The following is a 19,339-nucleotide window of genomic DNA, read 5'->3' as shown; positions in this document are numbered from 1 at the left end:
CCTTAAAATTGTTTCTTAGAGGACTCTCACAGACAAGCATTTTGTGAAGATTTCAAGCTTGCTACTGAAACATTTTCAAGAAATAGTATATCACTTTCTGCACTCTTGGAAGAGTTTGGTTTGCAGACTTTCACTTGATTGCAACCAATATCAAAACTTTTGAAGAATAGAGGTATATTGAGATAACTGAAATTTTAAGGAGCTATTCAAGACTGAAGTTTGTATCATGCCACTGATTTTAAAGCAGAAAATCACATTTGTTTCAAAAAGGACTTAAGTTTAAAAATCATGACAGAGCCTTCGGCATGCTGTTTTATACCGATTTTTAATGGGAGAACATAAGAAAGAATCCACAATTATTTACTCAAAGTGTTCAGTGAGGTTCATCACATGATTTTTACATTTGCTTTCTGAGAATACTCAAAGGATCCAGTTTGCTGAACATGAAGGCATTTGAGAAAGGAATTCCAGAATTTTGCGCATAGATGTTCATGGAAAGTAAATTCAAGTATTTTTTCCTGAACATCCATGGAAGAAGACTTTACACGTTGTTTTCATAAAACAGAAATAATCTAATGTGCTATCTCTCAACAATTAAAAAAAAAGGTATTCAAATGTACAGTATTAATAAATCACATCTGACAATTTTGAAAATGGTGATATGAACTGTATGCAGTCATAAGGTCTAGCGCACCAAATTGTTTAGCACACCTGTATGTCTAAAGCAGGGAGCAGATTTGTGCAGTAAATGATCAAACCAAAGTATCCATTCGACTGTTCAGGTCAAAGTTTGGTAAGCAAGGTGCTTCTGTTCACCAGGGAACTAGATAACTCTCTTGAGAGAAAAGATAAGAAGTTAGGGTGTTGGGTTTAAAAACCAAAACAAAACAAATCCCAGAATTCCATTACATCTAGAGTGATAAGTATAAATATCAAAGACAAATCCTTTGCTGTGATATAAAGAGTAGTTTATTTTCTTTTAGGATCCTTAGGGCAGTGCTGTTTCTGAAGTGTTGAAGGATAGTAGTTCTCATAAAGTTGTAAATGATGCTAAGTGATCAAAGTGTTTCTCTCTGACAGGCGTTATGTGACTGCAGCATTGTAGGTGTCTTTATTTTCTATTCATTGCCCATTTTCACAGCTGCTTTAGTCCATGAACTTTTAAATATTTGTTTTGGTGTGGTACTTTTCTTCTTTGATTTATAAGAGCAGATGATAATGAGTTTCACAAAAAAAAAAAATCTTATTGATACTTATGCCTATATTCATGTTTGTTTGTTGTCTTGGATACAGGTGAATCTGGTGTTGAAGAGTGGGCCCAGTGGAGTACGTGTTCAGTTACTTGTGGTCAAGGGTCGCAGGTGCGAACCAGAACTTGTGTATCACCTTACGGGACACACTGCAGCGGCCCTTTAAGAGAATCAAGGGTTTGCAATAACACTGCCCTCTGTCCAGGTAGTGTTAGCAGCCAATAAATAAAATTGTGGATGTTTTTTAACTGTATAATGATAAGAATTTGAAACTATATCTTTCTTATTATTATTGTTTTTAATATGAATTTCATAAGAGCATTTCAGAGCAGAGAAGTTTAATTCTATTCAGCTGGTAAATTTTGTCACGTAGATTGTTATTTAACTTTCCGAGCAGTCAAGACGTGAAACAAGAGTCCCTTTTTTCTGACAGTTTCAGATTTTTTTAAAAGTTTGTGTTCTCCGATTTCCACTCAGAAAAGAGAAGGTATAACATGAGTACAAAATACACAGTAGGAAAGAAATCCAGATCATCAATGCCTTAAAAAGCAGAGACTGATTAACAGGGTGGTTTAAGCTATTCGTCACTGCAGTTGTTTTTCGATTTAGAATACTGTCTTTTAGACAATGGGCCAAAAGGTGTCCTCTGCACAATGGTGTCTTCATGGACTTTCAGCTACTGACCAAAGGAAGAAAGATCTTGTTAATTTTATTTTGCCTAAGAAGAAAGATGTCTAAATCACCTAATTTTACAGGATTTTGTCTTCCTTCTCTCCAATAAGAAATGGGAACTTTTCATATAAACAAAAAATATCCATGTAATTCAAAGCCCAAGATAATTAATTTGCTGTCAAAGTAAAATCGAAAAAAGTTAGTTCCTAAAAATCACATTGTCTGCCAAACTTTTAAAGAAGGTTCACACATAAAGACTGTTCCAGGGTACGGCTTTTGTTTCCAAATACCCAGTGTGAGCAATGGATACAGTGTTCTCAGTGGCTAACAGTGATACTGCCAAGATATTTTCCCTTTCGGATCACCACAGATGATTCTGATAATCTTTATGTATCTTGAGTTACCTTTTCTAAATAATTAGTCTTCTGGGCTAAATCTTGCATATTTTATTGTTTCACATAATTACAATAACCTTATTAATTTATGTTGGTCTCTGCCTGGATACAGGGTCACTACTGTGTGGCAGTGTGTGAGATTAACAGTTTAGAAATGTGCTTTTCCTAGTCATAGCTCCTTTTATTCTTCAAACATCCCTTCAATTGTTAGTCTAAACATTCTCTGTCCTCATTACATTATGTATCCTAACTCAGAGAGTTGCATAGTTCAGGATTAACCCTGGTCCATGAATAACAAAATGCATAATTTGTATACTAGTATAATTAAAACACACTTTGAAAAAAACAATACAAACATATGCATACATAACTGGGACCTGGCCTGTGTACCCTCACCTGTACCACTCATTCCATTCAGCTTTTGGACTCTGTTAACAGTAGCAAGAGTTTACATCACAGAGCATAAACTAGAAACAATGTACAAAAACATAACAGTGGTCTCTCCTTGTAACCTACAAATAAAAAAATCAAGTGGGGCATACTGATTATATGTTTGCATAAGTGCAGGGGTGGCAGCATTCTGACAGCTGGAATGTTTCCTCATCAGAAAGTTGCTCTTTCAAAATAAAGAAGTATACAAAATGGCCTCCTGGACTATACTTCAAGCATCTATCCACAAACTTCAAAGGAACCTGTTAATGTTGCAAATATTAATGCAAGACTTCCAGAATATTTTCATCTACTGCCTTGATAATACTTCCTTTATTGTCAAAGATACACTCTGCTATGTTAGAGAATACATCTTTCTCTGATCTGACTGTCCTGGCAAATGTTGAGAATGGCATTCATCAGCTTCATCATAATATATATGTATTATTATTGATATTAAACTTTAAATTTCAAAATAGTACTTCTGATAACTCAAAATCATGAAGGAACCATTTTTTTATGCAATTTTTGTTTATTTGTATTTGTTCCGGACCAGTACTTTTTCAGCAGCAGAAATCCATTAGGTAATTCAGTCTGTCTTGCAGTCAAGAGCCTTCTAGAGAAGTACAGCATAGTTGGCAACAAAACATAGCTCAGGTAACTGTTGTTACTGCTTCTTTGATGAGCAAGAATATCTCAGGATCCAGTACTGTACTGCCTCTGATTCATTTCAGTGCAATGAATAATTTTCTAAGACAGCTAAAGTTGCAAGGAGAAAGAACTCAGAATATCTCAATTAGTTTCTTTTTCTTCATTGACTTCAAGAACTTTTAACAAACCCTGTAATTTAATTTCAAAAAATCCTTTAATGTAGCATCTGATGTGATTAATGAGCCATATTAAACTACGATACCACAGAATCATAGAATAATTGGGTTGGAATTGTCCTTTAAAGGACATTTAGTCCGACTTCACTGCAATGAGCAGGGACATCTTCAACTAGATCCCCTGGTCCAACCTGGCCTTTAACACTTCCAGGTATGGGGCATCTACCCATGGGCAACTTATTCCAGTGTTTCACCACAATCATTGTAAAAAAATTCTTCGTTATTGCTAGTCTAAATCTACCCTCTTTTAGTTTAAAACCATTACTTCTTGTCTTATCACTAAAGATTTTGTCACAATCTTTCTTATAAGACCCTTTAAGTATTGAAAGGCCACTGTAAGATGTCCCCAGAGCCTTCTCTTCTCCAGGCTGAACAAACCCAACTATCTCAGCCTGAATCCATAGGAGAGGCACTCCAGCCCTCTGATCATTTTTGTGGCCCTCCTCTGGACTCACTCGAACAAGTTCATGTCCTTCTTATGTTGGGGGTTACAGCCGTGAGTGCAGTATTCCAGGTGGGGTCTCACCACAGCAGAGAGGAAGAATCACCTCCCTACACTTGCTGGCCACGCTTCTTTTAGTGCAGGCTGGGATACAGTTGGCTTTCTGGGCTGTGAGTGCATACTGCTGGGTCATATCCAGCTTTTCATCTATTAGTACCCCCAAGTCCTTCTTGGCAGGGCTGCTCTCAATTCCTTGATCCCCTAGCCTGTATTTCTGCTTGGGATTGCCCCAGCTCAGGTGCAGGATCTTGCACTTGGCCTTGTTGAACCTCACATGGTTCACATGGACACACTTCTCAAGCTTGTCCTAGTACCTCTGAATGGCATTCCTTCCCTCAGGCGTGTCAACTGCACCGCACAGCTTGGTGACTTCTGCAAACTTGCTGAGGGTGCACTTAATGCCACTGTTAAGTACTGGACCAGTACCGCTTAGGTTGAAACTTCAGTAGGGGTAATAGCTTTTAAATTTCTGCTCAGATTAAAGCTGATCAAATCAAAAGCATTTAAACCCCAATAAAAGTCTCCCAAAATACACTGTAGGATGAAGGCCAGCAAGGCCTCACGCCTCCTCCCAATTCACAGCATTTGCATATTGTGAACACTGTGGGTGTTCACTTTAATATGATTAGGTTCGCAGAGTGGCAGAAAGAAGGGAAAGGTGCTTTGCAGTAATCCAGACTTTTTGTGGTAGCAATGTTTTTGACAGATAAGTTGGTGATAATCTGAATATTTTTGTCCCAAATAATGAATCTTGCATCTGAAACTGTGTTATAGAAAATAGTAACTCCTCTGTGGGCTAGCTCTCCATCTGGTATAATTTGGCATGCTTCATCTAGCTATATAATTCATCAGATATTAAGGGGTTTTTTTGCATTTAGAAAATGGTATTAAAGAAAGAAAATGTAATTGAAATGTCAAAAAAATATTCAAAGGTAAGAAATTTTAAATTAAGATGTTGTTTTAAAGTTGATCTGGATAATACTGTATGCTTCTGTAAAGCATTGAACAGATTAATTCTCCCTGATATTTATTTGTTGACATTGGTTGTTTTCTTATTGTTATGCCTTTTCCACCCTTGACTTAGAATCATAGAATCATAGAATAGTTAGAGTTGGAAAGGACCTTAAGATCATCTAGTTCCAACCCCCCTGCCATGGGCAGGGACACCTCACACTAGTTATCTACTAGTTTCAGATATACAAGTCTATACATACAAGAAATTTTTTACATAATGAGGTAAAATTTGTCATAGAAGAGAATTTTGAACACAGAATAATTTAAGCAACAGATAGAGGCTGCTGAGAGTCTGAGTTCACCCACAGTGAAGCATTTTGGTTTGGCTTATGTTCAGATTCAAAAATCACAAAAGAATTATTGTGTGTTGCTATTAACAGGCAGACACTTTTGCCAGAAGAGATATACAACCTTTTGGTTCAAGACAGTATCTCTAAAGAGCCCCTCAGCACATGTTTTTGCAATTTTAAAATGAAGATAACTAACTTACAACATTTTGGCATCATTTTAACTTAAAATTAACCAATAAATGCATATACCTAAAAAAATCAGTCTGTTTCTACATAGCATCAAAACCTTTCTAATTAATTATTTTTTACAGAATAATCTTTTCCTAATTTACATTAATTTTTCTTTTGCTATGTTATATACTTTTTGAAGTTCTTGTTGCACCTGAGCATCTTAACCATTATTGTATCAGAAGATGAAACTATAACATTGTTATTACTGACCAATGTTTGGAATCTGATCTGACAAATTCATTTCTCATTAATTTTTCTTGTATGATAATAAATTTGGAGCCTTAGAGATACATCACATTTCAGAATCTAATACTTTGCCAATGAGAAAAAAATTCTTCAGATCATATGGCTGGATCAGAGTAGCTGTTAAAGTATAGTACCTGTTGAGAAAAGATTAAATGTACGGGATTATATGCATATATAAGCATCAATTTGCTAGTTGTAGATGAGTTAGGTTACCTGGTTTTGACCAAAATCTCACAGTTACTCAAGGTTTCTGAAATAATTAGACTATAATCTGTCACTTTAACATTAATTTGGAATGTTCCTAAGATTTAGGTTGTTTTGGTTTTTAGTGGTTGGTGGGGGTTTTTTAGTTAATATAATGCAGATTGATGTAATACTTAGAAACAAATAATTTTAATAAAGCTAGCTATGTAGGATGTAGAATAAAAATTTTTATTTTAGACCATTTCTATGTGACCAATTAAAAACTTTCCAGCAATTGAGCTGTTAACTAGTGAGTTAAAATATTCCCTGTATAAAGCTTGACATCTTCTGTCAGGTACAATTTCTCAGAAGTTGCCTAACAAGCTTTTTACCTCAACATAGGATCTGAAATGACATTTTTCCTTACTTTTAATGAAATGCATTGGAACTTACCTACATGCAGAATTCCCCTTGATCTTACTGGTGATTTTGTGATAATTTATCAGGGAGCTGAACGTCCTTCTGCACCCTTGCGACTGAATTTCACCTTAGGAAGTGTTATTCTGATCCCTACAAGAAAAGGGTTTTATTTGTAGAAACTGGGCAGGTGGCATGTGCCTTCAAGGCAAAGGAAACCTATATATGAGTTCTTTCACAGTGATGAAAAAAAGTGAGGAAAAACCAGAAAAATCTATTTCTTCTGTAATGTTGTGAACCATTACCAAGGATACACTGAGATGTTACACACTATTTCACCCTCCAGACACCCTTCAAACAGACAGGGTTGCAGAAACACACAGTTATGTGATACGGAGTGTGATGCTCAGTCTGGGTACTAAGTGTCTGTATTTTTCTTAAATGCCTAGCATTACTACAGATCTCATTATTGTGTTCCTTTCCTCACAGAGCCTAATTTAAACCTGTGCAACTACTTTTATTTAAGCAACAGAAAAATAACTAAAGGTTACTTTGCAGTATTTTTCAATTTATAAACCATTGGCTTACCAATGCATGTATGGAGTTGATTTGCTAGTACATGCTTAACTGTAATATATTATAGAATTTTCTGAAAATTTAACTCCAATTTTTTTATGAAAAGGGAATGTATACAGTATACAAGCACATATGGATATAGTATTTTAGCTTGTCTTACAGCTGGAAAAACATCTAAGGTAGAGAAAGATGCTTCTCCTATGATTCTTTATTAATATTATGTAATTCTTGTGTATAAAAATATTGGTATGTGTTTGTAATTTGTTGTGTATCCTGAAAGTATTTGAAGTTTCTTGAGTGAACATTTAAGATGAAATTATGCATGTATTACTATGTATCTTAAATCAGTGAAGATGTTCATGTAAAGAAATAGCACATATCTCTTTTGCTTATGTGGTCTTGGAATTTTTGAGGAAGATAATCAAGCAGATCATGCCATTTTCCCACCAGAATTTAAACAAGTGAAACAATTGTTTTAGTAATTGTTTTTTAACAATTGTTTATGATGTTAACAGTAAGAAATTATTGCATTTTCCCTATATTTTCAAAATAAAGCTTAATTTTGATTGCTTCATTTTTTTAGAGCGGTCTTGATATATCAGTATATCCCTGATATTCAAAAGCTAGTCTCCTGAAAATCAGAACTGTAAAATATATCTCAAGTCAGGCACCAAAGATATAGCAACTATCTTTTGAAAAGGGAAACCATCTTTCTTAAAAGAATAAAAGAAAGAAAATATTGTAGTGAGATTAGTTTAGAGAAAATGGTTCAAAGTTAAATATCTCTTAGAGAAAATATAAATTAAAAATATAAATTAACTGTATTTTATAAGGGAATTATTTGCCAATGGTAAATATTACCTATACTGATTTCTTTGGCATTAGCAAAATAATTCCTATTTAAAATATTGATCTTGTTTATTTTAAAATCCTTCTGTTACTTGTGTGTCTGTTTCTGGTTAAAATCTGTTTGGTTTGTTGCAGTACATGGCGTTTGGGAGGAATGGTCACCTTGGAGTTTGTGTTCATTCACATGCGGTCGAGGCCAAAGAACTAGGACAAGGTCGTGTATACCTCCCCAGTATGGGGGAAGATCATGTGATGGACCCGAAACACAACATAAACCTTGCAATATTGCACTCTGCCCTGGTGAGCTCATATAGCAACTCTTTGTTTTGTTACAGTGTATTCAATGTGGGTTTGTGATTTCTTTTATTGCCCTTCGCACACAGAAAAAACAGTTATGCAAAGTAAGCAAATGAGGTAATATTGGTAATATTGTTCATAATTCAGACTGTAGTGATTAAAGAATATAATCAGGATGGTAACTCTGCTCAAGGTACTACACAAGCAGATTAGTTTCTTCAAGATGCTCTCCCTCTATGGTGGGGTACACTGTGTAGGAAAGCTTGATTCAGGATGGGTCTTGGAGAATCAAAAGGCAAACAGCTTTCTGAGTGTGGCTTTAAAGGAAACCATCAGAGGTCAAAAGGTTTGTGTCCGCTATATCTGTTTGCATTTTGTTTATTAGAGGTTCACTGTAACTCTTCATTCATTATACAACAAACATATTTGGGAAACCAACAAATTTTAATTTATATTAGTTTATTCAAAATTGATATTATTTACATGTGTGTAGAGATAAAGGCTGAAACAAGCTAGGGCATTATTTGAATCCCACCATTATGGTAAAGATTTTAAGTGACTCATATATATTTATATGTATGTGTAGATGTAGACACGAAGGTATGTATACGTCATAGAGTCATAGAATGAAACCATAGAATGCAACCCCTTGCAATGGGCAGGGGCATCTTCCACTAGACCAGATTGCTCAAAGCCCCATCCAGCCTGGCCTTGAACACTTCCAGGGATGGAGCACCCACAACTTCTCTGGACAACCTGTGCCAGTGTCTCACCACTCTCACAGTAAAGAACCTCTTTAACATACCTAGTCTAAATTTACCCTATTTCATTTTAAAGCCATTACCCTTTGTCCTGTCAATATCTGACCTTATAAAAAGTATATCTATATATAAAATGAATATTTTACATATGTGTATAATATCTAAGTATTAAAGTAAGTTTAATAACCATAAAGATTATATGTATTATGATACTTTATTGAACTCATTGTAAGACTTAGGTATTGTAAAGGTATCAGGTAGCTGTAATGTGAGAAGTTTCTTTCATAGGTTCTGTCTGACAGCATGAAAGTTGCCCTTGCAGTGAGTTTGTTGAATATCCACAGTTTACAACACTGCTGGAAATAGATTTTCTGTGACTTGAGCTCTTCCTGAAAATGGTTGATGGGCATTCATTAGCAAATGGTTGTCTGATGATTTAAAAGTAGAGATAAAGGAAAAAAATGGAACTTAGTGCCTCACAGAATTAAAACTAAATTTCTTAGATTTTTTTCCTAGTTCACAAAGTATACTATAACTTTAGGACAATATTTTTTAAAAAAAAGTTCTAGTGTTGAATGCAGGTGCAAAAATTTTGAATTAATCCAGTTTTTGGCCAAGTTGAAAGCAGTGCAATTGCACATGTGCCTACACAGAAGTAATTAACATGATATATGAACATGAAGCAGAGTTGACAAGAGGAATGCCAAATAAAATAGCAAAGGAGAAATTAATGCGTTCAGTTCACTTCAATATTGCAAAGAAACACAAAAGATATTTCACCTTATCTGTCAAAATAAGAAGTTATTTGAGAGTTCTGGATTTTGAACTGTCGTTTGTACATAAATGACTTTCACCAGAGGTAGTTATATGCTGCTTACAGTACTGCAACTGTTCAAATCTTTGCTGAATGCTAAGATTTCCTGTAATTTGAATGTCAATTTTAGAAAGGAATCTTCCTGTTGAATTCTTTAGTCTTTTAACAGTATTTCTGAAATAGAAACCTCACACACTATTTGCTCCTAAAGATAATAGGAAGATGTACGAAATACATACGAGAAGTCACAGAATGAGTTTTCACCAAAGACACTATGATAATTGATTCAATCTTTCCTACCGTAAATAATACTATATAGCAATGAATAAAACTAAAGAGGTTGCACTGAAATATAATTTCCATAATGTTTTCTTCTTCACATAAAGCTTTAATGATTAATGAATGCAAGTAGCTGCTATGTTTGGAAAGATTTCCATTTTCTGCTGAATAAATTATCAGGACACAGTTTCATAGTTTGAGAGGCATTTGCATCAAGAAGTGGTTCACAACCGGGCATTACATAGAACATTTAATATAGAATTTTAGTAAAAAAGCCTCTTTAATCCACTGGTCGCCGAGATCCATTAAAGATACCAACAGTAACTGAACTGTTTGAAACGTTGTGTAGTTACTGTCAGAAAACAGTAAAATAGTTCACCTCTATATTTTACTGAACAGGGGTGCACCCATACAGACACAGTATGTTCAATCACTAACTTAAAGATTCTGCTTCCTATTTTAATTAATACCATTAATTTAGGAAGCTGCTATTCCACCCCTCCTTTAGAAGAGGTCAGGGGTTAGCAAGTGCACCAAGTAAGATACTACAAGATAGTAGTTATAAAAAAAAAGGTTTCCAAGGACAAGTATTAACCAAAATTGTATCACAACCTACATTTTGAGTTTATATTGGATAATTGCAGCTGCAATGAGGAACTGATGATTGCTGAAGTCTATATGAACACAGAATTCTGAATTATCACAGTCAGTAATAACACATTTCATAACGCTTACCCATTTTCAAAAATACCGTGTAGTCCTATTATGTATTTAAGACCATATGATTTTTCACTTCTCTGCAAACTTAATCAATCTGTAATTTTTATTATTTTTTTTAATATTTTTATTTGCCTCAAGAAGTTTTCTGATATATGAAATAAAAAATACCAGTCCTAAACATTTACCTGTGGGAATATTCTGCCAGACTCAAAATGTATGGACTAATATAAAATACTAAACACAGATCTGGTCACCATATCTATAGTGTTTAAAAATTCAGCTTGACAAATTCAAAAGGAAGATTATGCAATATGTGTTCTGCAGAAGCAGACCTGAGGAGGAAGGAAGGCCATTTCTGTCCTCCTACATTTTATGTCAGTAAATGTCGAAGAGCTGGGATCATTTACGTTACAGGGAAGATTAATGCTAAAAGTATGCTCAACAGTATAAGTGTAGAGAACAGAGCCTGTATGTGAGACAAAGTGGTAACTCCTGTTTTCCTTTTGCTGTTTGACTGAAGAGACCTAATTTCATAGTCAAGACCAGTAATCTTATAAACTGATCCATCTGAATGATCACAGCATCTGCAATAAATCGCTTTGAGAGGCTCAGGGTTTAAATGATACAAGATTGGCCTCCACTTTTTCGTAAAGAGACAAGACAAGTCTTTTATAAGGCCTTGTTTTTAATAAGGCCTTTCAAACTGCATGGTATGTGGACAAAATAACAATTCATCCTTTTTTGTATCAGTGTACATTTAGAGGAGATGCAGCGTTCTTTACTTGAAGAAAAATGAAAACAGTTTCAAATTATTTTAAAGTAGCTCATAATGGCTGTACTTGATTGCTGACAGAAGTGAACCATCTTCAGGCTAGGCACAGTCCCAGGGTCTGCATTCAGGTCTAAGTTGAAACCCTCTAGCCTAGAAGGAAGCCGCGAGGCCATTCCTGGGTTGGGTGGTAACTCTGCTGTATCCATCTCTTTTTTGCCTGCTGTGGCAGTCGACGGACAGTGGCAAGAGTGGAGCTCATGGAGCCAGTGCTCAGTGACCTGCTCCAATGGCACCCAGCAGCGGAGCCGGCAGTGCACAGCAGCAGCCCATGGTGGCTCCGAGTGCAGAGGGCCCTGGGCTGAGAGCCGGGAGTGCTTCAACCCTGAGTGCACTGGTGAGTACTGACTGGTGTGGGGAGCTGCGGCTCTGCTTCCCTTGTTCAGGGGAAACTCAGGACAGTCTTGCCAGTAGCTCTGAGGCAGGAACTGGGGATACACAGGCAAGTTCCCATGCCACCACAGGACTTGGCAGGCTGCAAAAGGGCAGAGAAGCCACCTTTAGAGGGAGACCTGGGGCCTCATTCACTTTAATTGATTAGACAAAAGCTGAAGAATAAGTCCAGAAAGGCTGCATGATGGGCTGTATGTCAGCTATTTGGTTTTATCAACATTTAAAGAGCATTCCTGAGTTTTAAACAGATATGTTTGATTCCCTTTCACACTGAGACTGCTTCATGATCCTCTGGCAAATATAAAAGAAGCCTTCCAGGGTGGGTAAATTACATTTATACTATCTTTCAAGCTTAATTTGCACTGTCAGAGCATGTAAAAATCAAGCTGCTAAAATATCACATGCAGAAATGTTTTTATTTAATTTTTTAAAGGGTACTTATGCGCATTGTAAATGATTACCCTACAACAGCACTATGCAAGTGTATAAAAAAAATTACAAAAGGGACAATATCTGTTTTGCAGTCTAAGTGAAAGTTGATGTGCACCAATTCCTTTTATTTTATCCAAAGATGCAAGTCACTTAGACAGCAGTCCTATATTCAGGAGCCAAGTAAGGACTTCCTCATCTTCCCTGTGTCTATATCTACCATTTCTGTTGATATCAGTTATATCTGGGGAGGTTTTCCTCAAATAAAGGATAAACTATACATCCTCCTTTATGACTGTCGTCATGTCACCATCATAACTGTATTTTTCTGAACAGCAAATGGCCAGTGGAACCAGTGGGGCCACTGGAGTGGCTGTTCCAAATCCTGCGACGGTGGCTGGGAGAGGCGAATAAGGATCTGTCAAGGTGCTGCTGTGACTGGGCAACAGTGTGAAGGAACCGGAGAGGAAATTAGACGGTGCAGTGAACAGAGGTGTCCTGGTGAGATGCAAATATAATCACTGTTATTGTCTACACTACAGTATGGCTTACTTTAATGGTCACCTTTAGCAGAGACAAGTCAACATCCACAGAGCAGTAGCTATGAAGAGCCATATCTAGCCTTGCTTTAAACAAGTCATTGCTGTTTTTCTCAGTAGGGTTGTGTTTATGTAGCTAGGTATAAACTAGACCTATTGGATATATGAGCAATGCATCAATGTTTTAAATAAATCAAAATACCATAGTAAAGAAACTTATTAGAAAAATATTTCATTGCCTAGGTATGCATATATTATTTGGGACAGCCATTGTTTTTGAATACACTCAGACTATCAGGGCTGGTTTTGTAAATGATATAATTCCTTTCATCCAGTATGCAAGAGACATCTTTGTAATACATTTGGGATAAATTCCATTGCAGGAAAAAAGTGAACCTTACTGTATTGTATATAATGAGTGAATACATGTGAAACATTTTATAAAAAAGTAATTTAAAATGAAAAGGCACATCTTTCCCGTTTTAATATAATGCTTAAATATATTTATTTGCAGCACTTTTTATTTTGCCCTGCCAACAGATTTAAGCTTTTCCCACTGAAAACTAATAAATGTGTACTTTTGAGCTTCTTCAAAAGTGATGAATAGAGATGCCAGCTGGTGAATCTGATCATATATAAGTGTAAAGACACATTGTCCTAAAGTAAAAGAATATATTGTTGGATAGGTGTAAGATAACAAAATAAGGTGCAAGGAGTATAAGATGTCTTGGCCATTCACTTGGGAAATTATGTGTTCTCACCTGCAAGCCAGAAAGCAGCAAAAATCAATTTAGCAATTTCTTTTACTTCTGGATATTTTGATAATTTGTTCTCTCATAATCAGAGAAAGGCCTCAAATGGCAGGGATGCTTTGGGTCAGGACATGGGTAATACAACAGATGTGAATTTTATGTTATCATGTTATGTTATATTTTCATAGGCAGCATGTTTATCGCTTGACAGCCATCAACAAACAGTTCTCAAGGTGTCTGCAATACAGTAGAACAATGAATCTCATTGCATTTGAAGAATAACTAGGACTGTTTGTAGTTATGAGGTTATAATACTATACTGGAGAAGTTAACCAAACTTAACTTACATCTCAAATGATCTCTTTAAGTTTGATAAAATATTCATTATTTGAATAGCAGTATGAAAGAATGTTTGTATTTGATTCTTAAAAAATTTATAATTTCCATAGTTTATGCAGACTTGCTCTATAAAAGCACAGCACTAAGAGAATGCTACTATGAATCTTCTCAATAAGCAGACATTCAGGTCAACCAGCTTCTGCTTATAAAACCATTCTTGAAATAATTTGCGTTTATATATTAAAAGTAAAACAATGCTGCTGCAGTCCAATTTTCAAAGGTTGCCACCTGCTGTTAATAAAATACTTTACAGATGTATTTACAAGTCAAACGCACACAGGGCTTTATTTGCCATTTGGTAAATTTATTTATTTACTTGATTAATTCCAGATTAGAATCAGTGTGAGTATAGAAACCATAACCTAAAGCATCTTTTGATAAGCTATACTTGTGCAGAAGATTAAACATGAATAACAGGTTTGATTTCTTTGCTTCTAGACTGACATTTAAGAAAGCAGCTTTACATTTTATAAACACCAAGCAAAACTTAAAAGTGCTTTGCAGAGATGATCAGTCAAAGTATAAGCAAATTTCATGATTTGTATTATTTTCTTCAATAGCTCTAAAATAGTTCAGCAAAGCTATTTTTGTCTCAATAGTTTCTTTTTCTGTATAAGCCGTTGAAAACCATGACAGGCTAAGATGTTATTTTTTTTTTCTAATATTAGCATTGCTTTGCCATTAGGGTAAGACCAGATCCTTAGCTCTGTATATCTGTGTAATGCATTTGTAAAGTGGATGAAACTGTGTCTGTTTGCATCACCCAGAGGTCTATAGGCTTACAGAAAATTAAATTATAGCTGACTTTAAACTGTGGAAGCAAAAGGATAATTAATTTTTTTTCTGTTATGCTGGCTGCTGTTAATAAGATACTTTGCAAACAGAGATGTCTACTTGACTGACTGAAAATCTAGACTGGACTTTCTGTAGTGTGAGTCCTGCTTTATCTGACCATTATAAAGTATTTTCATTGTAGCTGGTCAGTGATTCTCTGCAGATGGTTTGGGCAAGGACTTAATTACATCAGACACTCATAGAAGCTGAATTTAAGCAGCACTAAGAAAGGCAGGCTTAGAAATATTATATGAAAGTTGGTTTCTCAAACAGCTTGATTTATAGAGTCATAGAATCAACTTAGTTGGAAAAGACCTTTAAGATCAAGTCTAACTGTTACCCAGGACTGCCAAGTCCACTACTAAACCATGTCAGACCATGTCACATTTCTGGACAAATGCTGAGTATCTTTGTGATTTATTTCTTTTCACAATTATGAATTTTAAAATGGTTGTTTCCTTCTTATTGTGTAATATGCTGGGAATGAAAAACAAATATATTAAGATATTTTGGCTTCAGCCATTGTTCCACTGTTACATTCCAAGTGTCTAAAGTTAGATTTAACTCCCAGTAGGTCAGCAGTGTTAAGGATTTAGAACTCTGAATTAGAAGCATCCTTTTGTGAAGGATAACTTCAGAAAATGGGAAACAAATCAGAGACAGGAAAAAAAACTTCCAGATTTGCTAAGCTGCTAGTCACATGGCAGTCACTGCAGAAAACTTACACAGAATGAAAGAACAATAGCTCTTTCTCGTAGGAATAAGGGAGACATCTGGTTAACAAAAGAAAATTCAACCTGTGACTGATAAGGAGTTACATGGCAAGCTGATCAGAAACTTTCAGAGAAATGTGTAAGAGAGACAAGCTAAGTCCCATCGAATGTGTCAGTAAAAACTTAAGAGATGTGAGAACTGAGAACAAAGTAAGGTATTAATCAGGAGAGAAGACTTCCGTAAAATTATTTTTAGAATAATAGAACCATGTTCTTATTAGGTTCCAATAATATAGAATTGGTTTCCAGAAATACCGAATTCTATAATAGTTGCTTCTATAATAATTCTATACATATCCCAATATTTATGCTTTACCAAGATTTTACATAAAACAGATTCTCATTTTTTTCTCATGAGCCTATTGTCAGTGGTAGAAAACATAATATAGGAATTGTTTTCACCAAAATGTTTCTGAAAACAGTGATAGACTACTTTGTTAACAAAAAGATAACAGTGCACAACTTCTGCTGAAGACTAGCTAATTATTTCCTACTGAAGGTGGACGTTTTCTTCAGCATCAGCACTAGCTACATACAGTAGAATATGAGAAGGGGGAAAAGATTCAAATAATTGTCAACAAGTAATTAAAATTAAACCTATATGGTTTGGTTTAGCTCTGATTACAACACTATTCTACAAGATGTTCAAAAGCTTTTTTCTGTTACCTTTGTTAAAGATAATTTTTCCTGTGGCATTGAATTAGGATTCAAGAGACTAACTGTAGTTCTAGCTTTATTTGTAAGCTGTGTGTTGTTGGCTAACTTGCTTCACCCTGTTGTAACTTTTTCCTGTATCTGTTAGCTGCCTAGCTAGATCATATACTCTGTGAGGTTGTGTGTTCCTGTTGCTTTGTGTGTTGTTCAGAGCTTCCTTATATCCCAGGCAGTTTGGTTGCCTCTTGGAGATTTATGTCCTCTCACCAGTAATGTCAGAGGAAGACTATGCTTCTAGACCCCAGACTTTGTTGAGTGTTTATGCTTAGGTGGGATGAATTCAGGCCTATCATTACAGGGGCGGTAAATCTGAGTACATGCTATGTATGGGAAGATACTGCTGAATCACATCATTAGTGAAGGAGAGATCTGCTATTTATTTGCCAGTTTTTGCAAATTTACCTCAGTATCTGCTGTTTGCCTCTAAATTTTAGCAGTTCTCTGTGGTTTTGTACAGCTAGCTTAAATTTAATCTGTGGGTACGTTATGAATTAATTGTACCATAGTTAGAGAAATACTTGAACTGGTCCTGAGCAGAGCCAGCAAGGTCAGCAAAGCTTTTTAGCTCAGATATAATGCCACTGCAGTGTGACTGTAATGTCTACATGGGCAACATTGGCTGGAGCCTCACAGATGCTTTAGTGTGGGTGGATGCCTGATTAGTAATTTCTGCCAGATATATTTTAGCTTTGTGAAGAACTGGTTTATTTTTTATGTGCAGCCGTGCTTGATCTAAGGTATTTGTACAATGCATAGTCAGCCAGGGACCAGGAAAGCTTCTTTACCTGGGCTAAATGATACCTCTTCCAACCTCTGACTTTTTCCCACATTGCTTTCCTGTCTTGGGAATGCCTTTTACTCTGAACACAGTGCACAGGTGCACAGATTATCTCTGGCACTAGGCTAAAGTTAAAATACAATCTTGAGTTCTGAAAAGTGTGACACAAAAGCACACAAGAAGTACCCTTCCAAATAGATGGGAAATCTCTGATACTACCTGTGATGTGCTAACATAAAACAGAAAATATGGTGTCTATAAGTATGCGTATATATATATATGCATAGTTTTGGTTTGAGTTTTGGTTTTGGGGGTTTTTTTTGGTTTTGGTTTTGGGTTTTTTTTAATAAAATTAACCACATTTAACGTTCAGTGTTTGAAGTGAAGTAAGAGTTTCAGTTCTGAGAATCAGCACGTAAAGTGTTGATTAGAGAACACAACACATTTGAAATGGCCACAGCTGCATGAGAAATACACTTCTCAAAGAGCTCTAAGCTTTAGCAAATTTATGTGATTTATAATATTACCTCCTCATTATGTTAATTTACACTCCCCAAATCAGAACATTTCTTTTGTTTATAAGGTCATAATAGAATGGAAATTGCATTCGCTTATGTCACCAGATGGCTTATGTTTATCAAAATCTGACTTTTCCCATTTTAACACTGGCCTGATGCATTCACTTTTTGGCCATGTCTAAAGCAGTGCTAGTATTCTAGATTATGAATATAACTGACTTTCTTTGGGTTTTGCCATTAGTGGATCTCTTGATTTTTTAGCAGCACCGTCTTGATTTACGATTCAGGAATGCTGATGGTGAGGCAGATTTAGCAAGCAATTTTTCTGCCCAACCGTGATTCATATTAGTATTACTGAGCCATCTGCTAGGTATTCTTTGTCCTCCACAAAAAGAGGGTACATCTTTGTGTAGAAGTCTGCTCACTTCCCTTACTCACCGTAGAGTCAGCAGAAGAACAAAATAGGAAAGATAGACAGTTTTGTGGATTAGGAAATGGGATTGGCACAATCTGTGTTATGTTCCTGCTTCTGCTAGAGATTTCCCATGCAACCATGGGTGAATCATTGAATTGCTTCCTGCCTTATCACCCCATCTGCTATATGATAGACTTTGATTTCTCGCTTCCTTTTTCGCGTTTTGTAGCTCCTTTGCTGTAATACAGTGGGGTTCAATTTTCCTGAAATACAAATAATAATATTCATGGCTTTTCTCTGCTGAACTTGGAATTAATTAGATTTCAGCAACTAGTGTTTGTCAGTTGTGAGGTGACTTCAACCAGATGTTTGCTGTGTTAATTTACACAAAAATAATAAACCGGGAATCTACAGTAAAAAAAAAAAAAAAAAAAAAAAAAGAATCTGTAAATCACAACCATGTGAAAATAAAACACGAAGCATTTGCAGAAGCTCTTTTTCCCCATGCAGTTCTGTTACTACAAAATCATGAAAATATTTTTCCCTTTAAATGGTGTTACAATTTTGTTTTCTAGACTCTGTCCTGGGTTCAGTTCCACATTATTGACTATACTTGCTTAATTACCAGCTGGCACTGAAACACATTTCAAGAAGATAACCTACTTTTTGATCTTCAGAATATACAGCTCTCATTTGATACCTTTAGCACATTTAACATTTCAGCTGCGGTTTCAGAACAGATTCTTTCACATACAGTTTAAGTTTTAGAAAAATCCTTAAAAAATTTAGCGTAAGAAAGATAAGCATCACTGCTTATTGCATTTTAAGGATCATAATTTTCTGATAGGTGCTTAATGTTATTGATCAAAAGAGAGCAACAAAAAAAGATTCAAACCTATAAACGTCAAGACTGCAACCTAGAGAATGTTTGTTTGCTGAGGAGAATAAAAGTACAGGTTATATGAAATAAATAGCATCACAAAGATTTTACATAAAACCTACAAATTTTACATTTTTCCATTTTTGTACTTCATCCTTAAAATTAGACCAAATTACGTTAACATACACATCTCAGGAAAAATTAGGCTAAGATTGAAGACATACTTTTCTGATATAAAATATATTTTTAATGTTAATGTTTCTATTTAAATTCT

General features: G+C 35.4%; 1 protein-coding gene across 1 annotated transcript in view; it reads left to right on the top strand.

Annotated features, from left to right (window-relative positions):
- Window positions 1–19,339, top strand: part of ADGRB3 (adhesion G protein-coupled receptor B3) — a gene marked incomplete at both ends in the record, with an annotated part of 464,924 nt that overhangs the window by 186,787 nt on the left and 258,798 nt on the right. Inside the window, 4 exons of the mRNA XM_080614849.1 lie at window positions 1,294–1,455; window positions 8,077–8,241; window positions 11,814–11,978; window positions 12,800–12,964. Coding sequence (XP_080470975.1) covers window positions 1,294–1,455; window positions 8,077–8,241; window positions 11,814–11,978; window positions 12,800–12,964 — 657 coding nt within the window. The remainder of the gene's footprint in view (window positions 1–1,293; window positions 1,456–8,076; window positions 8,242–11,813; window positions 11,979–12,799; window positions 12,965–19,339) is intronic.

This window comes from Psittacula echo (assembly GCF_963264785.1).
Source record: "Psittacula echo genome assembly, chromosome: 4".
NCBI lineage: Eukaryota > Metazoa > Chordata > Aves > Psittaciformes > Psittacidae > Psittacula > Psittacula echo.
This window is presented reverse-complemented; position numbering and strand designations above follow the sequence as displayed.